The 24,666-nt window shown below is 38.0% G+C and overlaps 1 protein-coding gene across 1 annotated transcript in view; it reads left to right on the plus strand.

The window, feature by feature from the left end:
* Positions 1–24,666, plus strand: part of si:dkeyp-14d3.1 (transmembrane protein 132C) — a 486,063-nt gene that overhangs the window by 429,918 nt on the left and 31,479 nt on the right. The window contains exon 6 of the mRNA XM_022670492.2: positions 9,341–9,549. Coding sequence (XP_022526213.2) covers positions 9,341–9,549 — 209 coding nt within the window. The remainder of the gene's footprint in view (positions 1–9,340; positions 9,550–24,666) is intronic.

Below are 24,666 nucleotides of genomic sequence, written 5' to 3' on the forward strand. Positions count from 1 at the left end.
CATGTTTTACCATGCTTTTACTGTTTTTATATATTTTGTTGTTTTACCACTTTTTAAAAATATTGTACCATGTTTTATCGTATTTTACCATAGTTTACCATGTTTTACCATGTTTATCATATTTTACCATAGTTTACCATGTTTTACCATGTTTATCATATTTTACCATATTTTACCATGTTTACCATATTTTACCATATTTTACCATGTTTATCATATTTTACCATATTTTACCATGTTTATCATATTTTACCATGTTTTACCATGTTTATCATATTTTACCATGTTTTACCATGTTTATCATATTTGACCATGTTTTACCATGTTTATCATATTTTACCATATTTTACCATGTTTATCATATTTTACCATGTTTTACAATGTTTATCATATTTTACCATGTTTATCATATTTTACCATGTTTTACCATGTTTATCATATTTTACCATGTTTTACCATGTTTATCATATTTTACCATATTTTACCATGTTTATCATATTTTACCATGTTTTACCATGTTTATCATATTTTACCATGTTTATCATATTTTACCATGTTTATCATATTTTACCATATTTTACCATGTTTATCATATTTTACCATGTTTACCATATTTTACCATATTTTACCATGTTTACCATATTTTACCATATTTTACCATGTTTACCATATTTTACCATGTTTTACCATGTTTATCATATTTGACCATATTTTACCATGTTTATCATATTTTAGCATGTTTTACCATGTTTATCATAGTTTACCATGTTTTACCATGTTTACCATATTTTACCATGTTTACCATGTTTTACCATGTTTACCATATTTTACCATATTTTACCATGTTTACCATGTTTTACTATGTTTTACCATGTTTACCATATTTTACCATGTTTTACTATGTTTACCATATTTTACCATGTTTACCATATTTTACCATGTTTTACTATGTTTACCATATTTTACCATGTTTACCATGTTTTACCATGTTTACCATATTTTACCATGTTTACCATGTTTTACCATGTTTACCATATTTTACCATATTTTACCATGTTTACCATGTTTTACTATGTTTACCATATTTTGCCATGTTTACCATGTTTTACCATGTTTACCATTTTTACCATGTTTTACCATGTGTACCATATTTTACCATGTTTTACCATGTTTTACCATGTTTACCATATTTTACCATATTTTACCATGTTTACCATATTTTACCATGTTTTACCATATTTTTCCATATTTTACCATGTTTACCATATTTTACCATGTTTACCATATTTTTCCATATTTTACCATGTTTACCATATTTTACCATATTTTACCATGTTTACCATATTTTACAATGTTTTACCATGTTTACCTTATTTTAACATATTTTAACATATTTTACCATGTTTTTCCATGTTTACTGTGTTTTAACATATTTTACCATGTTTTACTGTTTCCATCTTTTGTTGTTTTACCACTTTCTAAAATATTTTACCATGTTTTACTATGTTTACCATGTTTACCATGTTTTACCATGTTTACCATGTTTTACCATGTTTACTATGTTTTACCATGTTTACCATATTGTAACATGTTTTTTTACCATGTTTACCATGTTTTACCATGTTTACCATATTTTACCATGTTTTTACCATGTTTACCATGTTTTACCATGTTTACCATATTTTACCATATTTTACCATGTTTTACTATGTTTACCATGTTTACCATGTTTACCATGTTTTACCATGTTTACCATGTTTTACCATGTTTACTATGTTTTACCATGTTTACCATATTGTAACATGTTTTTTTACCATGTTTACCATGTTTTACCATGTTTACCATATTTTACCATGTTTTTACCATGTTTACCATGTTTTACCATGTTTACCATATTTTACCATATTTTACCATGTTTTACCATGTTTACCATATTTTACCATGTTTACCATATTTTACCATGTTTACCATATTTTTCCATATTTTACCATGTTTACCATATTTTACCATATTTTACCATGTTTACCATATTTTTCCATATTTTACCATGTTTACCATATTTTACCATATTTTACCATGTTTACCATATTTTACAATGTTTTACCATGTTTACCTTATTTTAACATATTTTACCATATTTTACAATGTTTTACCATGTTTACCTTATTTTAACATATTTTACCATATTTTACCATGTTTTTACCATATTTTACTGTGCTTCCATCTTTTATTGTTTTACCATTTTTTATATTTTATCATGTTTTATCATGTTTTTACCGTTTATTTGATGAGAGACTGAGATAAAGAGAGAAAAGAAAGAGTGAGATAAAGTAAGAAATCTGAAGATATGAGATAAAGAGAGAAATGGTATGAGATTAAATGAGAAATCTATTAGGAGAGTGAGATCAAGGAAGAATAGGATGATTGAGAACAAGGAAATATCTGATGGGAAAGTGAGGAAATTCAAAGATTTAGAAAGCTGAAAAGAGTGAGATAAAGAGAAAAGAAAATTGAACAAAAAATGATGAGAAAGTGAAATGAAGAGTCAAACAGAATGACCGAGAAAATGTGAGAAGTGTAATGACAGAGTGAGATAAATAGAAAAAATAAACACTTGAAAAAAGGGAAAACCTGATGAGTGAGACAAGGAAAGAAATAGAAAGACTGAGATAAGGTAAGATCCTCAGATAAAGAGAGACCAAACTGATATGAGGAAAAAGACAACAGAAATGTAAACTGTAGAGAGAGAATAAGAGAGGGAGAGCAGTGTGTGTACTGAGGCCAGTGTGTGTATGTGTGTGTGTGTGTTGTTGGTGAGTGTTGGTGATAAACGGTGGTATTGTTTGTTTTATATCAGGGTATAAAACTGCAGTGTGTGATCAGAATCTGAGCTCAGAGCTGCAGTCTGCAGGATAATGATGAAGATATTAAACCCAAAACTGTTACAAATGAAACACAACGACTTTCAGATTGAAATATTACAGAGTAAAAACAGGTTATTGGACTGGAGAGGCGTGTGGAATGTGTGTTTGTGTGTGTGTGTGTGTGTGTGTGTGTATATATCTTTTCCACCCAAGCTATTGGTCTTTTCTTCTTTATGGGATCTTAGTGATTGTGTTTATTAGGGGTGTCACAATTCTCTAAATCCTCGATTTTATTTTATTTTATTCTATGATATGATAAAATGATTTGATTTGATTCTCAATTATTTTTTTTTACAGTAGAGAGGCCTATGCCACTTTTAGATTAGTCTATGGTCAGTCATTGGTTTGATTCATCCAATTTACATTATCTAAAAAGATGGGCTTCATATAAGTGATGATAAGTGATACAAGTGATCTGTAATACACCACATTAGGCACTAATGGTCATTTGCGTAGCGTGCAGCGCATGCCTGCGTAGCTTAGAGGGAGGGCTCGTCGATCCTCTTTTTGACTTCGAGGCTCGAGACCATGACATAATTTTGATCGATTTCGATGAAATATCAAAATCGTGACACCCCTAGTGTTTTATGTATGTAATATCTGATCAAAAGTACATGGATACATGTGTTTATTCTGAATTTAAGGGTAAAAGTCAAATTGCTCCCAACCCCCACTCCCTTTGCTGAATTGACACCCCTACTGAAGGCCTTGCAGTAGATGTTAGAACTTTGCTGATTTTGAATGAGGAATTCTGCAACTCACATTAATTCTAATTCTAATTCTTATACCATACCCCTATAGCCCACACTTGGCATTGGGCACAGCATCTTTATGCACAGAGATAAAGGGAAAAAAAACTATTTAAAAAAAAAAAAGATTGCCAATGAGTTTGATAAACAGAGACGGCTTGGAGCCCAGAAGGACTACAAGACAGATGTCAAAATGGCTCATTGTCTCTCCTAAACATGTAAGCACTGAGCTTCAGAAAAGATTATCTAATCTTAGCTAACTAATTTATTATTAAAATGGCTCTTTATTAAAAATCCAAAGTGATATATTTTATAATATATATTGGGCAAAATGGGTAAATTATGTTAAATCTGCCTACCCCAGTGTATTTATTTTATAGGACACTCACTGTAATGTCCCTTAAACCCTGTAAGTAGTTTAACACTTAGCAGGTACATAACCTGTAATCTTGTAGTAATTGTAAGGAATGGATGTTGAGGAGGGTGTATGAAAGTATGTATGAGTACATGTATGTATATGTATGTATGAATATATATGTGTGTATGTGAGCAAGTGCAAATGTGTATGCATGCATGTACGTGTATATGTATTGTATGTATGTATGTGTGGATATGTGTATATGGGTAACACTTTAAAATAAGACTACCTTTATAAATGGTTTATCAGTGGTTTTTATAAATGAGTTTATTAATGGTTATTAATTAGGTTGCAAATACTTTAAAACCCATTAATAAGCAGTTGATTAATATATAACACATATATATATAGAAATAGCAACAGTGAGTTGACAATTAGCAAACTGCCAAACCAGATATTTCCAGATACTGATTTTACTTTGTGTTTTCCATGCATCAGCATTAAACCTGTCATACTAATATATTTCTAAGTATATTTAACTATTTCTCATAATTGATGGGAAATTTTAATTGATGTGTTTTAACTGCTTATCAATGTTTTTTAAGGCATTTACAACCTAATCAATAATAATAAGTAGTAATCTAGTTTATAAACCATTTATAAATCCTTTATAAAGGTAGTCTTATTTTAAAGTGGTACCTGTATATGTATATATGTATCTAGGTATGTGTACACTTATGCATATACGATTGTACTTTTATGGTATATCTTGTCAACAATACTTATTGATGTGAAGAATTTGTAAAGAAATCATTTATACGATTCCTTTTCAATAAACACTTAAAAAAAAAAAAAAAAAAAAACTAAAGAAAAAAAAAATAATGGCTCTTTGAGGGAATGGCAAGTGATTGTTTTTTTTCACATTTAGCCCACAACACATCCTTGATTAATTAAGAGAGTTTAATTAGTACATGCCAATTGTGCATTTTGAGCCGCACAAGGCATACTTTTCCAGTCGATACGATAGCAAAGACACGCTGACATCACCTAAATCAAGCTGTGCAGTGTGTGGTTGACAGCTGTGTGTAGGTTCCTTTGATTTCTTACAAAATTTGCACCTGCCCTGTGTAGATCACAGTGGGTCGACCCATGCACTTATCTTGTAATTTGGCCAGCGTTATGTAATTCAGAGAGAGAGAGAGAGAAAGAGAGAGAGAGAGAGAGAGAGAGAAAGAGAGAGAGAGAGAGAGAGAGAGAGAGAGCAGCGTTTATAGAGCAGATGGGTTAGAAGTCTAGTCTTTTAACCCTGAACAAAGAGAGGAAACAGGCCTTCTGGTCGACTCTGTGTGTGTGTGTGTTTACTCACCATTAGGCTCACACTCCTCTCCAACAGTCAGTGATTCATTTTAGCAATGAGCTCGAAGGAGATAATCCACATATACCCAACCGCCCCCCCCCCCCCCCCCCAATGTATGTGTATATATACAGCTCTGAAAAATAAAAAAAGAGACCGCTTAAAAATGATGAGTTTCTTTGATTTTACCAAATTGAAAACCTCTGGAATATAATCAAGAGAAAGACGGATGATCACAAGCCATCAAACCAAGCTGAACTGCTTGAATTTTTGCACCAGGAGTGGAGGCATAAAGTTATCCAAAAGCAGTGTGTAAGACTGGTGGAGGAGGACACGCCAAGATACATGAAACTGTGATTAAAAACCAGGGTTACTCCACCAAATATCGATTTCTGAACTCTTAAATCTTTATGAATATGAACTTGTTTTCTCTGCATCTTTTTATTATTTTAGCCATTTCTTATTTTCTGCAAATAAATGCTCTAAATGGCAATATTTTTATTTGCAATTTGAGATAAATGTTGTCCGTAGTTTATTGAATAAAACAGCAATGTTCATTTTACTCAAATATATACCTATAAATAGCAAAATCAGAGCAACTGATTTAGAAACTGAAGTGGTCTCTGTTTTTTATTTTTCTAGAGCTGTATATATGTGTGTATACTCCACTGATTCTATAATTACATACTTTAGTCCTTCTGTTTCTCTGCATATTTTATTGTCCTCTTTCTCTTATTTCTATGTGCTTATAAATAACAATATGCCTTAAACCTAAGTAGTAAATATATGTGTAAGTAGCTGTATGTAATGAGCTGTATATCGTTGTTGTCCAATGAAAAACAAGTATCTTCATTTTTTGTAGGTTTTTAGTTTACTACATCAGTTAATACATAAATTCTCCAAAATTGCATAAAATAATATATACTTTACATTATGTTCCATTGGAAGTGATGAAGGTTTTATCTATCTCCTGTTGGTGCTGTTTTAGAGTTTTTCATTGGACAGTGAGGATATACAGTATGTAACCAAATAAATGAACTGTTCTTTTTCAGGTCAAATAATAAACAATTGTAGCTTTTGTTAACAAAAAGGAGGACCAGTTTCCTGGTGCCATATGTTAGCACTGGTTTTCTTTATTTATTTATTTATTTATTTTTTACAAATTCAGGACATCTTTTGTCCTCACAAATCACAGGCTCACACACCCACACACAGACACACTGTCTTGGATATTCTTCACCTTTTTCGTAATCTTGGCGCAGCCTCTATTTCTGTTCTTTTGTAGTGGTGTTTGCTGAGGTGAACACACATCGACTCCAGCGATGCTTTCATGTGTGTTCAAAGACAAAGTGAAGTCTGGGGAAAGAGAGAGAGAAAAGAGGGAAAGAGAAATGGATAGAAGGACAGTGAGGCGAGGATCTGCGGTAGGTCAGATCTGACCATTTTGAAGATCAAAAAACGAGTGAACTGGCCACCCCTAAATGACAGCACGCTCCAAGCTTTACATCCAGTCAGTCTGTTGGTCAGTCAGTCAGTGGGTGGGTTGGTCAGTTAGATGCTCAAACAGACAGATGGCCAGTCAGTAAGTCAGTCAGATGGTTAGTTGGTCAGTCAGACACTCAGTCAGTCAGTAAGTCAGGTGGTTGGTCAGTCAATCAGTCAGTGGGTGGGTTGGTCAGTTAGATGCTTAGACAGACAGTCAGTTAGTCAGTCAGATGGTTAGTTGGTCAGTCAGACACTCAGTCAGTCAGTAAGTCAAATTGTTAGGTGGTCAGTCAGCCAGTCAGACACTCAGTTGGTTAGTCAGACACTCAGATGGCTAGTTGGTCAGTCAGACACTCAGATGGTTAGTTGGTCAGTCAGACACTCAGATGGTCAGTCAGACACTCAGATGGTCAGTTAGACACTCAGATGGTCAGTTAGACACTCACATGGTCAGGCAGACACTCACATGGTCAGTCAGACACTCGGTTGGTCAGTCAGTCACAGTGTCAGATGGTTAGTTGGTCAGTCAGACACTCAGTTGGTCAGTCAGTTGGTTGGTCAGTCAGTCAGTGGGTGGCTTGGTCAGTTAAATGCTTAGTCAGACAGAAGGTCAGTTAGTCAGTCAGACTGTTAGTTGATGCTCAGTCAGTCAGTAAGTCAGATTAAGTGGTCAGTCAGACACTCAGTCAGTCAGATGGTCATTGGGTCAGTCACTCATTCAGTAAGTCAGTCAGTCACTTAGTCAGATGGTCAATCAGTTAAACACTATTTAGATGGTAGGTTTGTCATTCAGTCAGCCAGCTGATCAGTTAGACACTTAGATAGTCAGTGTGGTTGGGTCAGTCAGTCAGTTAGATACTAGGTTGTCAGTTATTTAGATGCTCAGTCAGACAGATGGTCAGTTGGTCAGTCAGACACTTAGTCGTTCAGATGGTCATTTGGTCAGGCACTCATCCAGTCAGTCAGTCAGTTAGAAACTTGGTCAGATGGTCAGTCAGTCAGTCAGATGGTCCATCAGTTAGATACTATTTAGATGGTTGGTCAGTCATTCTGTTAGCCAGCTGGTCAGTTAGACACTTAGAAAGTCAGTGGTTGGGTCAGTCAGTCAGTTAGACAATAGGTCGGCAGTTATTTATATGCTCAGTCAGACAGGTGGTCAGCCAGTTAGAAACTTGGTCAGATGGTTAGTCAGCCAGTCAGTCAGATGGTCAATCTGTTAGACACTATTTAGATGTTAGGTCAGTCATTCAGTTAGCCAACTGATCAGTTAGACACTTACACAGTCAGTGGTTGGGTCAGTCAATCAGTTATTCCCTAGGTTGTCAGTTATTTAGATGCTCAATCAGACAGATGGTCAGTAAGTAATTCAGTCATATAGTAAAATGGTCAGATGATCAGTCAGTTGGTAGGTCAGTCATTCAGTCTGTCAGTTGATCAGTTACAAACTTAGACAGACCAAGTCAATTGACTAGTTTGTTAGATGGTTGATCATTCTGTCAGCCAGATACTTGGTCAGACGGTTGCTCAGTCAGACAGATGGTCAGTCAGTTAGAAGCTTAGTCAGAGGGTTAGTCAGTCAGATGGTCAAGCAGATAGACATTATTTAGATGTTAGGTAAGTCATTCGGTTAGCCAGCTGATCAGTTGGACAAATAAGACAGTCAGTGGTTGGGTCAGTCAGTCAGTTAGACACTAGGATGTCAGTTATTTAGATCCTCAGTCAAATCAATGGTCAGTAAGTTGTTAAGTCAGACACTTTAGATGGTCAGATGATCAGTCAGTTAGACACTGTCATTCATTCAGTCTGTCAGCTAGACAATTAGACATATAGACAGACATTAAGTCAGTCAGTTATATGATTGGTCAGTCATTCAGTCAAATAGCCAGACAAATGGTCAGTCTTGTGTTAGATGTTAGGTCAGTTGGTTAGGTAGTTGACTGATGATTGGTCAGATATAGGGTTATTCAGTCAGTCAGACACTTGGTCAGACAGTTGCTTAGTCAGTTAGTTAGATAGTCAGACAGGTAGACGGTCATGTAGTCAGTCAAGTGGTCAGTACAATAACTCAGATGGTCATTCAGTGAGTTGGTCAGTTCTTTACAGTCTTTACAGACTGGCCTTATCTAATGTAAATGCACTCTGTAAGAACAGCAGTACTGTAATCGGTACAGTTAAATGGTACTAGTGTAACAGACACTGCATCACTATTATCTTGTCAGTCAGCGGTCCACCGTCCAAATGATATCTGTCCAGCTGTGGTCCTGTGGTGATCAATTACCAATGGTAGATGCAGGGGGGGCTTTACAGGGGGCTAATTACAAATGGTAGAGACAGGGGGCAGTAGCAGATGAGATACAGTCTATAACTGTGTCTATAAGTGTAGGTTTGATATGATGGGAACTAATAAACGGAAAATACACTGTATAATAGTGAATATAATATGCTCTTTCTCTCTCACTTTCTCTCTCAGGTTTCAGACCGGTGTGATTATGTTTATGTGAATGGGAAGGAGATGAAGGGCCACGTGAGGATGATGGTGAACTTCACCTTCAGCAGCATTCAGGTTCAGCTGGAGCTGAAGGTGTGGCTGCCCCGCCTGCCCCTCCACATTGAGCTGTCCGACACAGAGCTCAGTCAGATAAAGGGCTGGAGGATCCCCACCACATCAAACATGCAGAGGTGAGCTGATGCTGAATTCACAACACTGACAATATACAAACCTGGCAAAACTCACCTATAGAACACTTATACACCTTAAGGGTCTTCCACAAGGGCCCAACAGTGGCAGCGTGCCAAACCATGATATCAGACCCATAATCCTGTCTTCAGTACAATGAAGCTCAAGCCACTGAGACACCACTGTTCCAACAGCAGCCACCACTGTTCCAACAGCAATCCCATTAACACTCCCATTTACTACAACAGGAGACATACATACAATAAATAAACACTCTAAATAAACACAACACTAGTTGATAATAGATATATATATATACATTAGAATACAGTGTTTTAGTCCATAAACAACAATATGCATTAAAATACATCAGAATAACAGATATACAGTAAGTCTATAAAAAACAATATACACTTATATAAACCAGAATAGTTGATATATTGTACATAACCTCAACAAACACTTCTATTAACTACAGTAAGAGATATTAGTCCATAAAGAACCTTAATAAACTATTCTATTAACTACAGTAAGAGATATTAGTCCATAAAGAACCTTAATAAACACTTCAGTAAACTACAGTAAGAGATATCAGTCCATAAAGAACCTAAATAAACACTTATACACACTATAATAAGATATATTATTTCATAAAGAACCTTAATAAACACTTCTATAAACTACAGTAAGATATATTAGTCCATAATCCTCAAAAACACATATATACTCTTAAGAGATATTAGTCCATAAAGAACCTCAATAACACTCCTATAAACTACAGTAAGAGATATTAGTCCATAAACATCTTCAATAAACACTTATATACACTAGAATAAGAGATATTAGTCCATAAAGAACCTCAACAAATACTTATAAACACTAAAATAAGAGCTATTCATCCATAAACAACCTCAATAAACACTTCTATACACTAAAAAAGTTGACATTAGTACATAAACAACCTCAACAAACTCTTCTATACACTCATATAAAATATATTTATCCATGAGCAACCTCAATTAACACCCCTATACACTAGAATAAGATACATTATTCATTATTCTATTCTATTATGTCAATAACATTCATGAGTTCATAGTTTATATTTGTTCATAAGTAACTTCAGTAATACTCCTAAACACTAGAATAAGAGATATAAGTCAATACACAACCTCAACAAACATTTATATACACTAACATCACATATATTAGTTCATAAACAACCCAAAAAAACATATTTATACACAAGAATAAGACATAATAGTTCATAAAACAAAAATACACACTCATAAACACTAAAAAAAATTATACATTAGTACATAAACAACATCTATAACACTTCTATACAGTAGAATTTGCATTGATAGTCAAAACAACATCATAAACACCTTCTACCAGCACTTCCACTATACAGTAGGAGATATTAGTCTGTAAACAACCGCATCGCTGTACAAGAGGAAGAAGTACATCTCTGGCAAGAAACCAAGACTGTTAGGGTTAAAGAAAGAACAGTTGGTATTTTTTAACTAGAAACCTGGAGTTATTTCCCCCGTGGTCATGTGTGTGTGTGTGTGTGTGTGTGTGTGTGGGAAAGAGAGAGAAAGAGGAAAAGTTGTAGCTGGATTGCAAAGCTGAATTCCTGCAGTCTGAGTGAAACTCGGAGGGGCAGAATAAAGGCTAGCTGAGGGAGGCTGGAGGAGAACGCGTGTCTGAGCCGCTAGAGTGGACAGAGACATGGCAGGCTTCATGTCTGGCTGCTTTCTGCTGAAACTCTTCTACAGGTGCACTCGTGGCAGAAAGAGCTGTGGTCCATTGGGCCTGGAATACGCCTCATCAGCACATAGACATGCAGGAGAAAAGAAACGTGCTGCCAGATTAATAGAAGGAAATTAACTGCTGTAGGCTAAATGGGTGGAGCTAAACTGATGTAGGCTGAATGGGTTGGAGCTAAACGGCTGTAGGCTGAATGGTCAGAGCTAAAGTGCTGCTTATGGGTGGAGCTTAACTACAGTTTAGGTTGAATGGACATGGATTACCTGCTTCAGGTTAAGTGGATGGTGCTAAAATTGTCATTGTTTAATGGGTGGGGCAAGACTGTTGACACTGCTGTGGACTGAGTAAGAGGGGCTAAACTGCTGTAGGCTCAGTGGAAATGGCTAATAGGCTGTAGGCTAAATGGGTGGGGCTAAAATGTTGATGAGTAAATAAGTAGGGATTCTTGCAGTAGATTGAATGGGTGGAGCTGAACTGTGGTAGGCTGAATGGGTGGAGCTGAACTGCTGTAGGCTGAATGGGTGGAGCTGAACTGCTGTAGGCTGAATGTTTAGAGCTAAATTGCTGCTTATGGGTGGAGCTTAACTACAGCTTAGGTTGAATGGACATGGATGACCTGCTTCAGGTTAAATGAATGATGTCATTGTCTTATGGGTGGAGCTATACTATTGAAACTGCTGTGGACTGAGTAAGAGGGGCTGAACTGCTGTAGGCTCAGTGGACATGGCTAATAGGCTGTAGGCTAAATGGGTGGGGCTAAACTGTTGATGAGTAAATAAGTAGTAATTCTCACTGTAAATTGAATTGATAGGGCTAAATTTCTCATCCCCAAACGAGAATATATGAATAGTTGAGGCTAAACTAATCTAAGCTGAATGGGTGGGGCTTAACTGCATTAAGCTGAATGGGTGGAGCTAAACTGCTGTAGGCTGAATGGAATGAGTTGGAGCTAAACTGCTGTAGTCTAAATTGACAGAGCTAAATTGCTGCTTATGGGTGGAGCTTAACTACAGCTTAGGTTGAATGGACATGTTTTTTTTCTGCTGCAGGTTAAATGGATGGTGTTAAAATTTTCATTGTCTAATGGGTGGAGCTCTAGCATTGATACTGCTGTGGACTGAGTAAGAGGGGCTAAACTGGCTAATAGGCTGTAGGCTAAATGGGTGGGGCTTAAATGCTGATGAGTAAATAAGTAGGGATTCTCGCTGTAGATTGAATTGATATGGCTAAATTTCTTATCCCCAAATGAGAATATATGAATAGTCGAGGCTAAACTAATCTAAGCTGAATGGGTGGGGCTTAACTGAATTAAGATGAATGGGTGGAGCTAAACTGCTGTAGTCTAAATTGGCAGAGCTAAATTGCTGCGTATGGGTGGAGCTTAACTACAGCTTAGGTTGAATGGCCATGTTTTTTTTCTGCTGCAGGTTAAATGGATGGAGTTAAAATTTTCATTGTCTAATGGGTGGAGCTCTAGCATTGATACTGCTATGGACTGAGGAAGAGGGGCTGAACTGCTATAGGGAATTTCTAATAGGCTATAGGCTAAATGGGTGGGGCTAAATTTGCTGGGATTCTCACTGTAGATTAAACTGATAGGGATAAAAACCTATAATCGCTAAATGAGTGAGGCTAGACTATTGTAGGCTAAATAAGTTCAACAAGCAGATTTAGGAGATTTTAAATTTTAGATTTTAAGTTACGGTTGTTGCTAATGTTTCCTCTGTGTCAGACTATTGTAGATGAACTCTATATTATCAAGTAATTCATCATAGCTGAAGCCACGTCAAACCCAGATTAGATAAACGTAGCAGAGCGGAGTCGGTTATTTGAAAGCTGAGTGAAAAACAGTTGTGTAATTGCTCATTACTTTGCTTATTCGTAGACGTGCTGCTTAAGGCAATTACCTCCTAATGAGATCACACTGCTGACACACAGAAGTCTTTATTTGCTTCCCCAATCTCTCCAATCTTCGAAAAAAAGAGAGAAAAAAAGAAAACCTCCACGCTGCACGTCCTCTCCCATAGTGTTCTCCGGTAATGGAATAACAGAGCAGTGCTTTAATGAGAATGCAGGAATGAGGGCTCATTAGAAACAGCTGGAATTCTCTGACCCCTCAGAGCCGTGTCACTTTTATTAACTTCCGGCCTGTAAAAACACAGTCTGAGCATGTCTGCAAGCGGTGGGTGGTTGGCCGTCCTGGTGGATTGACCGCTCTCTAATGAGGAGTTTGACAATAGTGTCCCTGACAGCCTCAATCTCACACAGTAGCGTGGCGCTAACAAGATGGCCGCCTGATGCAATCACGTTCGGGTCGGGCGAAAGTGAACCTGACGTCCGTTCTCATGTGTCCGTCTCGTGGCAATAGTGATTATTGCTGTGGCAACACCTTCACATCAAGCGTGTTGATGTTCGTTGGGTAGATGGTCTACAGCCGGTGTCTATGGGTTGTTGCATGTTAGCATTTTCTTTTTTACTAGCACTACAGCATGCAGTTATCATAAATGATGTTATGGTATAGGGGAATTCAATGTAAGACTTTACAATATGTGTGTAATTCCTGTATTTCCTCTATAAAAACAATATTTCAACCACACAAACACTGTTTGTACCCTGAAAGTTGGCTTACATTTCATTATGAGGGCTACCTAAAGCATATACCTAAAGAGGCTTCATAAGACATTCATAAGCATTGACTAGTGTATTTATAAAGCAATATTTTAATACCCGAAACATGATACACTGTACATACAGCAGTTTCTTTGATTTTACCAAATTGAAAACCTCTGGAATATAATCAAGAGGAAGATGGATGATCAGAAGCCATTAAACCAAGCTGAACTGCTTGAATGAAGTTATCCAAAAGCAGTGTGTAAGACTGGTGGAGGAGAACATGCCAGGATGCATACAAAAACTGTGATGAAAAACAAATGTAATTCCACCAAATATTGATTTCTAAACTCTTAAAACTTCATAAATTTGAACTTTTTTTTGCATTATTTGAGATTTGAAAACTCTGAAAACTGCATCTTTTTTGTTGTTTTTTTTTTTTTTTACAGCCATTTCTCATTTCCTGCAAATGAATGCTCTAAATGACAATATTTATGTTTGTAATTTGGGAGAAATGTTGGCCATAGTTTATAAAATCAAACAATGTTCATTTTACTCAAACATATACCTATAGATAGAAACTGATGTTCTATGAATGATTTTAAGGCTTTCAAACTAAAGTGGTCACACATTTTCTATTCAGTCATCAAGCAGATTTCGGTAGATGTGTTATGTTTTATCCACACAATCTCATGTATTTCATACAAAGTCTTATACTATGTTTCAAATAATGGCATTTTGCAAGCTATTATTTATGCAATTTATGCGAATTTTTCATGAAGCCCCTATGTAGGTAATCTTCAAATATAGTATATACCACAAAATTCTGTCCTTTGCAAAATATGGTAAATATATATATATATTTTTTGCTGGGACTATTTGGACATTTTTGTGACAAATTTAAGCCTTTCTTTTTTCATTAAATACATTTACATTTTTTTTAAGCTCTGCAGATACTACAACATTAAAAAAAAAAAAAACAAATAATGACACAATGACACTGAAACACCTGGTTTTAGACCACAAAAAATTATTACAGTTCTGGTGGAAACTGTGGAGCTTTGAGGTGCACATTGAATTCTGCCATGATTTGATCAGCCGTGGTTTGATGTTTTTTGGATACAAACCGGGTTAGCACCCGAACATCCCTTTTAGACAGCTTCCTCTTACAGCGTCCACAGTTAATCCTGTTGGATGTGGTTGGTCCTTCTTGGTGGTATGCTGACATTACCCTGGATGCTGTGGCTCTTGATACATTACAAAGACTTGCTGTCTTGGTCACAGATGCTCCAGCAAGACGTGCACCAACAATTTGTCCTCTTGTGTACTCTGGTATGTCACCCATAATATTGTGTGCATTGCAATATTTTGAGCAAAACTGGCCACCAGTCTGCTCCAATTTAACCATGAAACCTCCCACACTAACATTATTGGTGTTGTAGTTTCATTGTCCAACCCCTGTAGCTCTTTAATGGTTGGCAAATGGCGGGGTGATGTCCTCAAGATCCTGAAATTTTAGGCATCCTAATGTTAACTGGCATTTCTAATTTAATTACAGATACCTGATAATACTCTACTCTTTTTCTGATTTGTGGACATTGAGTATTTTAATATTAGTCCTTTTCCGTTCATTGTTGGAACATGATTTGTGGTTTGCGGTTTGCAGAGTCACAGTATTGATAAAGCTTTGATAAAGAATTTGCACCATCTGACCTTTTCTACCGATGATTGTGAACAAGTCTTAGCTCTAACAAGCTAATAATGGTCTGAGACCTTGGTAAAGGTTATCAGAGGACTCTTTTCTCTTTGGTTGCCCAAACCAAATATAGATTAGAGTAGATGTAAATGCCATGCGGCCGATAGCAGCCCAGCGCAACCGGATCAGCCGAGTTTAGTTTGGGAGAGTTGATTGTAAGTGAATAGCACAATGTGGCAATAGTGTTTTCATTCTGAAGCAACACCTTTGTAACACTATCTCTCCGCGCTGTTCCACACAATGCTGCATCCACAGATCTCTTCCTTCGCGCTGGCTCACCTCCCTCGTGTGTTGGTGTAATGCTAGCTTGATTCCGAGACACCTGTTATAATGTGTTTGTGGTGTGAAGCTTAACAATGACAGTTCAGTGACAGGGCTTTTTTCACTGCCCACGTAAAGAAAGAAAGGTAGCTTCTTTTTTTCTCCGCGTTTCTGACGGTGCACGCTGTTCGCTAACAAAGGAAGTAATTAATTTTTGTTTTGGCAGGCTGTTTGAATCGAGGCTGTGTCTACAACTCAGCACGCGTTCCACTTTGCCCGCTACTTTTTGACTGCTATTATTTGCCGTCATCAGCAGATCACAGCTAATTAGCCTGGGTTGGGTCCCTCGCACCTAGCGCCGCTAAGATTAGCTTTATCAGCAGCATGCCTCGCTTTAGTGCACACAGGCGTTTTGAGGTAACCGAAGCTGGAAAAGCTCCTTTATCTCTCCGGTGAGTTTCTAAATATATTTAGGGTAGAGCTGCTGGATAAAAAATATAGATAATGTAGATAATATGCTAATTACAGTGATAGTGCTAGTACAGTGAATATTTTGATGCATTATATGGACAACAATATTACATTAGGACATCTGATCATTCATTGTTTAGTTAGAAATCAAGGGTATTAATAAAGAATGACTTCTAGTCAGTACATCTGAGTACAGGTACACAGTTTAATGAAATTACGTCCCTCTGGAACCATGGTGCAACATGGAACAACAAGCAATAGACAACATAAAGTGCAGGAGTGACGACAGTGCAACATAAAACTATAACACTACAATAAATACAATAAATAAAGACGAGACAATATAAAAGACAGGACAGTGCAGTACCGATACGGTATAATAAAGTGTATAGTGAGGATAAGGTGCTGAGATGTGTAACATACTGTAACATATAGAACATATATAATCACAGCAGTTACTGAGGTAGAGAGTTTATAGTTTTTGAGAGTAGCAGCAGATATTGCTGATAGAATAAAGACATTTCAGTTTCTGTGTGCTGAGTGTGTGTGTGTGTGTGTGGGGGGGGGTGAAGTTCAGTCTTTGTGTGTGTAAATGGGGGGGAGGGGTTCAGTTCAGTTTTGTGTGAGTGTGTTGGGTGTGTGTTGGGTGTGTGGTGGGGTTCAGCTCTGTCTCTGTGTGTTGAGGAGTCTGGCTGCCTGGTGGATGAAGCTGTTGCAGAGTCTAGTAGTGGAGGCTCGGATGCTTCTGTATCTTCTGCCGGACGGCATCAGAGCGAAGAGTCCGTGTGAGGGATGGGTGGGGTCATTCACAATGCTGGTGGCTTTGCGGATGCAGCGTATGGTGTAGATCTCGGTGATGGAGAGAAGAGAGGCTCTGATGATCTTCTCAGCTGTTCTCACTATCCGCTGTAGGGTCTTGCGGTCTGAGGTGTTGCAGTTCCCAAACCAGACGGTGATGCAGGTGCCCAGGATGCTCTTTACAGTCCCTCTGTAGAACATAGTGAGGATGGGAGGTGGGAGATGTGCTTTCCTCAGTTTCCGCAGGAAGTAGAGGCAGTACAAGTACAGTGCCGCTTTAAAATAAGACTACCCTTATAAAGGGTTTATGAATGGTTTATAAATGGTTATGGAGTTTATTAATTATTATTGATTAGGTTGTGAATGCTTTGAAAACCACTGATAGACAGTTACAAAAAAGGCAACAGTGATCTGTTGTTCGCTTAGTCATTTAATTCAACTAGTCATTTAATTTATAGTAAATTTAAACATAAACATTTAAGTTAAACATACTTATAAATATATTAATATGACAGGTTTATGGAAAACACAAACTAAGGTCAGTATTTAGGAAGATCTGAGGTTTGACAGTGATGAGTAAATGAGTGTGGAATCAAATTTGCAAATTTATAGCTCACTGTTGACATTTCTATTTATGTGTTGTTATATGTTTATTAACTGCTTATTCCTGGGTTTTTTTTAGTATTTGCAGCCTAATTAATAACCAATTAAAACTCATTAAATAACCATTCATAAGCCCTTTATAAAGGTAGTCTTATTTTTAAGTGGCACCCAAGTTTCTACTAGATTTTAGAGTAGGTTTTAGGGTTGCTGTGAGGATTTGATTGCATTTATTGAGATCACAATGGACGCTTTTCCATGCTGGTGCCAAGTTCCGGAATGGTTCTGTGCTTTTCCACTGCAAAATCAGAGGTTCTCGGCCAGAAAAGTTTGCAATCTTGCTGGTCTGGAATCAGTGAACCTGTGACGCAAGCCGTTCTGGAGCCGGATCACAGAAACTGGCTCCAGCACCAGCACTTTGTTGGTGGAAAAGAGAAAAATGATGAAAGAGCACCATCCCATCTCATCTCATCTCTAACTGGGGTAGCAACAACATTCTAGAGGACACAGTTTCCACAGCCCCTTGCCACGTTTTGACCAGCCACCTAGCATTACTAGCATTCCTGTCGCTCTTTTTTTCGTGTATGACCTTTGCTACTCTATTTTTGACTTCGAATTTTTGCCTAGCCCTTATTTTGCTGACTTCTTTTCCAGTCCTGACAATAGACACGTTTGAATAATTAGCTTATATTTTTGGAATTGTTTAGATGCTGATTGCTAACTGTAAGTAGATTTTTTTTATGTTTTAAAAATATTTTAGGCTCTCTGAAAGGGCCATGACGATTCCCCACTGGTGTATATATATGTATACAATTTAACGAAGACATGAAGCTTGGTGCAGACTCTGGTCTGGACTTTCAGGTTTAAAAATGCCCAAAAATGGAGGTGGTCAATCTAAGCCATACCTAAGGTCTCTTAATGTTCTTGGTACATACAAAATTTTGACCATTGCCATTGGAGAAGAAGGGACTCTCTCATTTGTGGTTTTGCAGGCCTTGACAGTTCCTCAACACTTTGCAGTCAAGGACCTCTTGCTATGTGCCTACAATCCATGAGCCTCCTATGGAAACAGCAAAAATCCTTTGGTAACTATTTGGAATACCACACCAACCACTGAGCATCCACATAGCAACAATGCAGAAAGTACTTCCTAAGCCATCCTAAGACAATATTCCTACTTGCTTTGCGAAAACAAACTTTTAAGGAGTAAAAGGGGTTGGACAATGAAACTGAAACACCTGTCATTTTAGTGTGGGAGGTTTCATGGCTAAATTGGATCAGCCTGGTGGACAATCTTCATTAATTGCACATTATTGCACGAGTAAGAGCAGAGAGTGAAAGTTCAGTTAGCAGGGTAAGAGCACAGTTTTGCTAAAAAAATATTGCAACTCACACAACATTATGGGTGCCATACCAGAGTTCAAAAGAGGACAAATTGTTGGTGCACGTCTTGCTGGCACATCTGTGACCAAGACAGCAAGTCTTTGTGATGGATCAAGAGCCACGGTATCCAGGGTAATGTCAGCATACCACCAAGAAGAACCAACCACATCCAACAGGATTAACTGTGGACGCTGTAAGAGGAAGCTGTAAGTCTGAAAGGGATGTTCAGGTGCTAACCCGGATTGTATCCAAAAAACATAAAACCACGGCTGCCCAAATCACGGCAGAATTCAATGTGCTCCTCAACTCTCCTGTTTCCACCAGAACTTAATAAATTATTGTGGTCTAAAACCAGGTGTTTCAGTTTCATTGTCCGACCCCTGTATAATTCTGCTTCAAATCATTGCAGAATGTCCGAGGCCTGTGCCATTGTGAGCATTTATACTTGTGCGTCGTGTCTGCGTCACTCTGTATTGTGACCATAAAGTTGATAATGTGAAGGCAGGAATATGATATTCAGCAGACTCATCACAGCTGCTTCCATGTCCATCAGTGAATGACGGTAATGACCTTGCTGCAGAAGCATCTGTAAGCAAATCTAATAGGCAATAGTCAATCTAAGAGTGTGTGTGTCTGAATGTGTTGTGCTTGATAAGAATTCCAGGAATGTGTGTGCAATAACCTTCTCTTACAGTCATCTCAAAAAAAAAACAAACAAAAAAAAAAAAAAAAACATATGCAACACACTGCATAAAAAAAAATCAGATCAGTCAAGTCAAGTCAGCACATCTCATTTCAAGGGTCAAATTGTAATTGCATTTGCTCACATATCCACTCTGGTTGACATAGTAACAACATATTTGTGAACGTGCTGAATAGGGGGGACAAAACATGGCTAACTAGAAACATTTTATCATTTTATCATGTGCTGTATTGTAATCTAACATAGAAAAGCCCACATAAGTCCATATTTCCAGTCCAATAATGGTTGTTGGATTTGGTTTTTGTTTTAAGCATCCAATGGTTGAGGCACTGTTGAGATAAGGACACAAACACATACACAGTTTGTCCGTCACATACTCGAAGAAGAATTGACAAAACAGAGACAAACTGAGATAATTTTTGCTGTTTGTGAACTGTTTGAAGCTTTTTAAATTGAAATTAAACTAGATGCAATGACAATTTGATAAGGATGCTTTGATAAGGGGCGAGCTAAGAGACACCCATAACTGTATAAGTTGTGAGGTGTTATCTTGCTATCAAGTTTGAACACTGCCACACCTGGAATCATGGAATCAGCTCCAGACTTTTTACCTGCTTAACTGATTATGAATTAATGAGGGAATAGCACTCACCTGGAACCACCCCACCTCCAAACAAAAAAAAACAGCTTTGGGATAATTTGTCCAGTTACTGACATAAAGAGGATTTGCAAACCAGTGATTGCAATTCCTAAACGCTTTATATCATATGTTTGTTAAACCTAAAAGTCTAAACTTTAATTGCATCTCAGTTGTATCTGTTTAAATCCAGTGCGGTGGTATGCAGGGCCCAAATCATAAAAATTGTGTCACTGTCCAAATATTTTTGGGACTATCTGACATATAAGCCCATTTAATGCCATTCATACATACCAATACCTATCTACAGCTCTGGAAAAAATTAAGAGACCACTTAAAAAGGACGAGTTTCTTTGAATTTACCAAATTAAAAACCTCTGGAATAATATCAAGAGGACGATGAATGATCACAAACCATCAAACCAAGCTGAACTGCTTGATTTTTTTGCACCAGGAGTGGAGGCATAAAGTTATCCAAAAGCAGTGTGTAAGACTGGTGGAGGAGAACCTGCCAAGATGCATGAAAACTGTGATTAAAATCCAGGGTTATTCCACCAAATATTGATTTCTGAACTCCTAAAACGTTAGGAATAGGACTTGTGTTTTCTTTGTATTATTTGAGGTCTGAAAGCTCTGCATCTTGTTTTTGTTATTTCAGCCATTTCACTTTTACTGCTAATAAATGCTCTAAACGACAATATATTTTTATTTGGAATTTGGGAGAAATGTTGTCTGCAGTTTATAGAATAAAACAATGTTCATTTTACTCAAACATATACCTATAAATACACTGTATGCTTAAAAAATTTAAGTAATGTTTAATGAAAACTTGAGTTAGCATAACTTACAACATCAAGTTATTACAACTAAAGGGGAAGTTGATTTATTTGTAAGGTAGCCCAGGTGGAATCACTACACACTGAGTGTCTGTCAGAATCTGTTGGACACACCCAGTATGCAAATAGATTGTGACAGAAGCCAATGGAAAAGAAGCTGTCGATGGCAACAGACTAAACTCAGTTATTATAAGTTGGTTCAACTCAAAGATCTCAGTTTGAATGTATATATGTGCCCAACTCAACTCAAAATAGTTAATCAAAATAATCCAATTGTATGTAAATCAGACTTAAAGCAGCACTAGGTAGGATTTACTTGATTATTGAAGTAAAATTACAGCTTGAAACTCACTGCAGCGCTGCAATGAGGTGTAATAGGAGGAATAGCGGTGCTCTCGTGTCTGTGCCGGAGCTCCTCTGAGCTCAAACCATACCCCGACCAACGCTCGCGAGAACTGCGACCTGCTTTCCGACCTTTAGTTCTACTGGTTCATTCTTTGCAAACTAACATACAGACACTCTGCCAGAAGCTGGAAAGAGACCGAATATGTCTGTGAAAGCCAGAAAACGAGAAAGAGAAACTAATCTGCCTGAAACATTTATTACACTCTACAACTGTAGGGGGAGCCCACGAGCACAAAATCTCAATCCTACCTAGCGGAGCTTTAAGTTCAAGCAACGTATGGGTTTACAGTGTAGCTAAAAAATCAGAGAAACTAATTCAGAAACTGAAGTGGTCCCTTATTTTTTTCCAGAGCTGTATACCAACCGAAATATACATTTGCCTTTGCAGATTATTTGTCTATATTGGTGAATATTGATGAATGGAGAGAGAAATATTTAATATAAAATTCCGACACACATTTGTCATTGCTGACTGTAAGCATGTCCTCCAAGCTTGAGCAGTTAATAGCTCTTCTGTATGAGCCCTGTTGTTATGCGCTTTGCATGAGTAATGAAGCGCAGAAGCAATGAATGAAGCATTTCCAAACACTACTCCTGTTTATTCTGTCCATATTTGACCTTCAGCACATCAGAGACCAGCGGGCGGGTAAATGCCAGCCTGGTTCCTGAGAGAGCTACACACTCCAAGCCTGTAACCGGCATGACACAGGCATTAAACTGCCTCCAGACTGCAGCCAAATGTGGAAAATTCCCACTGCTGAGCCAGGGAGAGAGAGTAAACGAGTGGAGCGATTGCTGGGAGATTGTGGGCTTTTTTCTCTGTTCAGACTGGTGCAATTGATTAAGAACTGATTAGATTTGTGATTGCTTCAAACCCCAGTAGAGCTGGTTGGAATGGGTTTTGTGTGGAGTGCTTTAATTAAACACACATACACACATACACACACCTCACACATACTGTACTCTGTGGATGGTGAAAGAGGTGAGAAAGGGGCGGATGGCCATGTTGTTTCCTATAAACCCTTCTGTTACAATATCAGTCCAATTATTTGGAAAAGCCCATGGAAGCTGTGGAAGCAGAACACGAATGGAGAAGCAGCCTAGAACATGTATTCAACCAGTTACTGACAACATCCATCTAAAAAAAAAACTTTTAAAAATCAGACATGGAAGTCTGCGCTAGAAATAAAAACACACTGGTACAATAATGCTAATTTCTGGCTCTTCTATTAGACCCTACTGACATGTTAGCATTAAGCTAACAACAATTTCTAATAGGGCTGTGAATCTTTGGGAATCCCACAATTCGATTCAGAATCGATTCCTGGGGTCACGATTAGATTTTTTTTCTGATTCTTCAGAATTAGTTGGATTTCTTTTTCTTTATCCTTCATACTTTAGCGGTGCAACAACAAACACCATAACACGACACTACACACCCCTCTGTAGCCTAATAGGGAGAGGCAGTGAGAGCAAAAACTTTCCCTGTCCTTTTGCTGCTGTCTCGCGACGCTCACCTACTGTCTCGCGGTGCTTTTTAACTGTCTCATGGAGTTCATCTACTGTCCTGGGGAGCTCTTTAACTGTTACAGTAGCTGAGCTCCGCGGTACAAATAAGAGCTCCGCGGTACAGTTAAAGAGATCCGCGGTACAGTTAAAGAGCTCCGCGGTACAGTTACAGAGCTCCGCGGTACAGTTAAAGAGCTCCGCGGTACAGTTACAGAGCTCCGCGGTACAGTTAAAGAGCTCCGCGGTACAGTTAAAGAGCTCCGCGGTACAGTTAAAGAGCTCCGCGGTACAGTTAGAGTTCCGCTGTACAGTTACAGAGCTCCGCGGTACAGTTAAAGAGCTCCGCGGTACAGTTAAAGAGCTCCGCGGTACAGTTAGAGTTCCGCTGTACAGTTACAGAGCTCCGCAGTACAGTTAAAGAGTCCCGCTGTACAGTTAAAGAGCTCCGCGGTACAGTTAAAGAGTTCGGCGGGACAGTAGGTGAGCCCCGCGAGACAGTAGGTGAGCTCCGCGAGACAGTAGGTGAGCTCCGCGAGACAATAGGTGAGCTCTGCGTGACAGTAGCTGAGCTCCGCGGTACAGTTAGCTCCGCGGTACAGTTAAAGAGTTCCGCAGGACAGTAGGTGAGCGCTGTGGTACAGTTAAAAAGCTCCACGCGACAGTAGCTGAGCGCTGTGGTACAGTTAAAAAGCTCCGCGCAACAGTAGGTGAGCTCCGCGGTACAGTTAAAAAGCTCGGCGCAACAGTAGCTGAGCGCTGCGGTACAGTTAAAAAGCTCCACGCGACAGTAGCTGAGCGCTGCGGTACAGTTAAAAAGCTCCACGCGACAGTAGCTGAGCTCCACTGTACAGTTAAAAAGCTCCGCGAGACAGTAGGTGAGCTCCACTGTACAGTTAAACAGCTCCGCGAGACAGTAGGTGAGCTCCACTGTATAGTTAAACAGCTCCGCGAGACAGTAGGTGAGCTCCACTGTATAGTTAAAAATCTCCGCGTGACAGTAGCTGAGCTCCGGTTATATTGCTAGTTCTTCCAATACTAGGCAAGGCAAGTTGATTTGTACAGCACTTTTTATACACAGTGGCAAATTCAATTCGATATAAAGACATAAAAACACACAGTATAAGCAAAATAAAGGCATTTAAAAAGCATTAACCTAAAAAAAAGTCACAACCTGCCATTCGTACCGTACCAATACCCATCTACAGCTCTGGAAAAGAATAAGAGACCAAAAAATTATGAGTTTCTTTGATTTTACCAAATTAAAAACCTTTGCAATATAATCAAGAGGAAGATGGACGACCGTAAGCCATCAAACCAAGATGAACTGCTTGAAATTTGCACCAGGAGTGGCACAAAGTTATCCAAAAGCAGTGTGTA

This window comes from Astyanax mexicanus, chromosome 12 (assembly GCF_023375975.1).
Source record: "Astyanax mexicanus isolate ESR-SI-001 chromosome 12, AstMex3_surface, whole genome shotgun sequence".
In the NCBI taxonomy this organism is placed as follows: Eukaryota; Metazoa; Chordata; class Actinopteri; order Characiformes; family Acestrorhamphidae; genus Astyanax; species Astyanax mexicanus.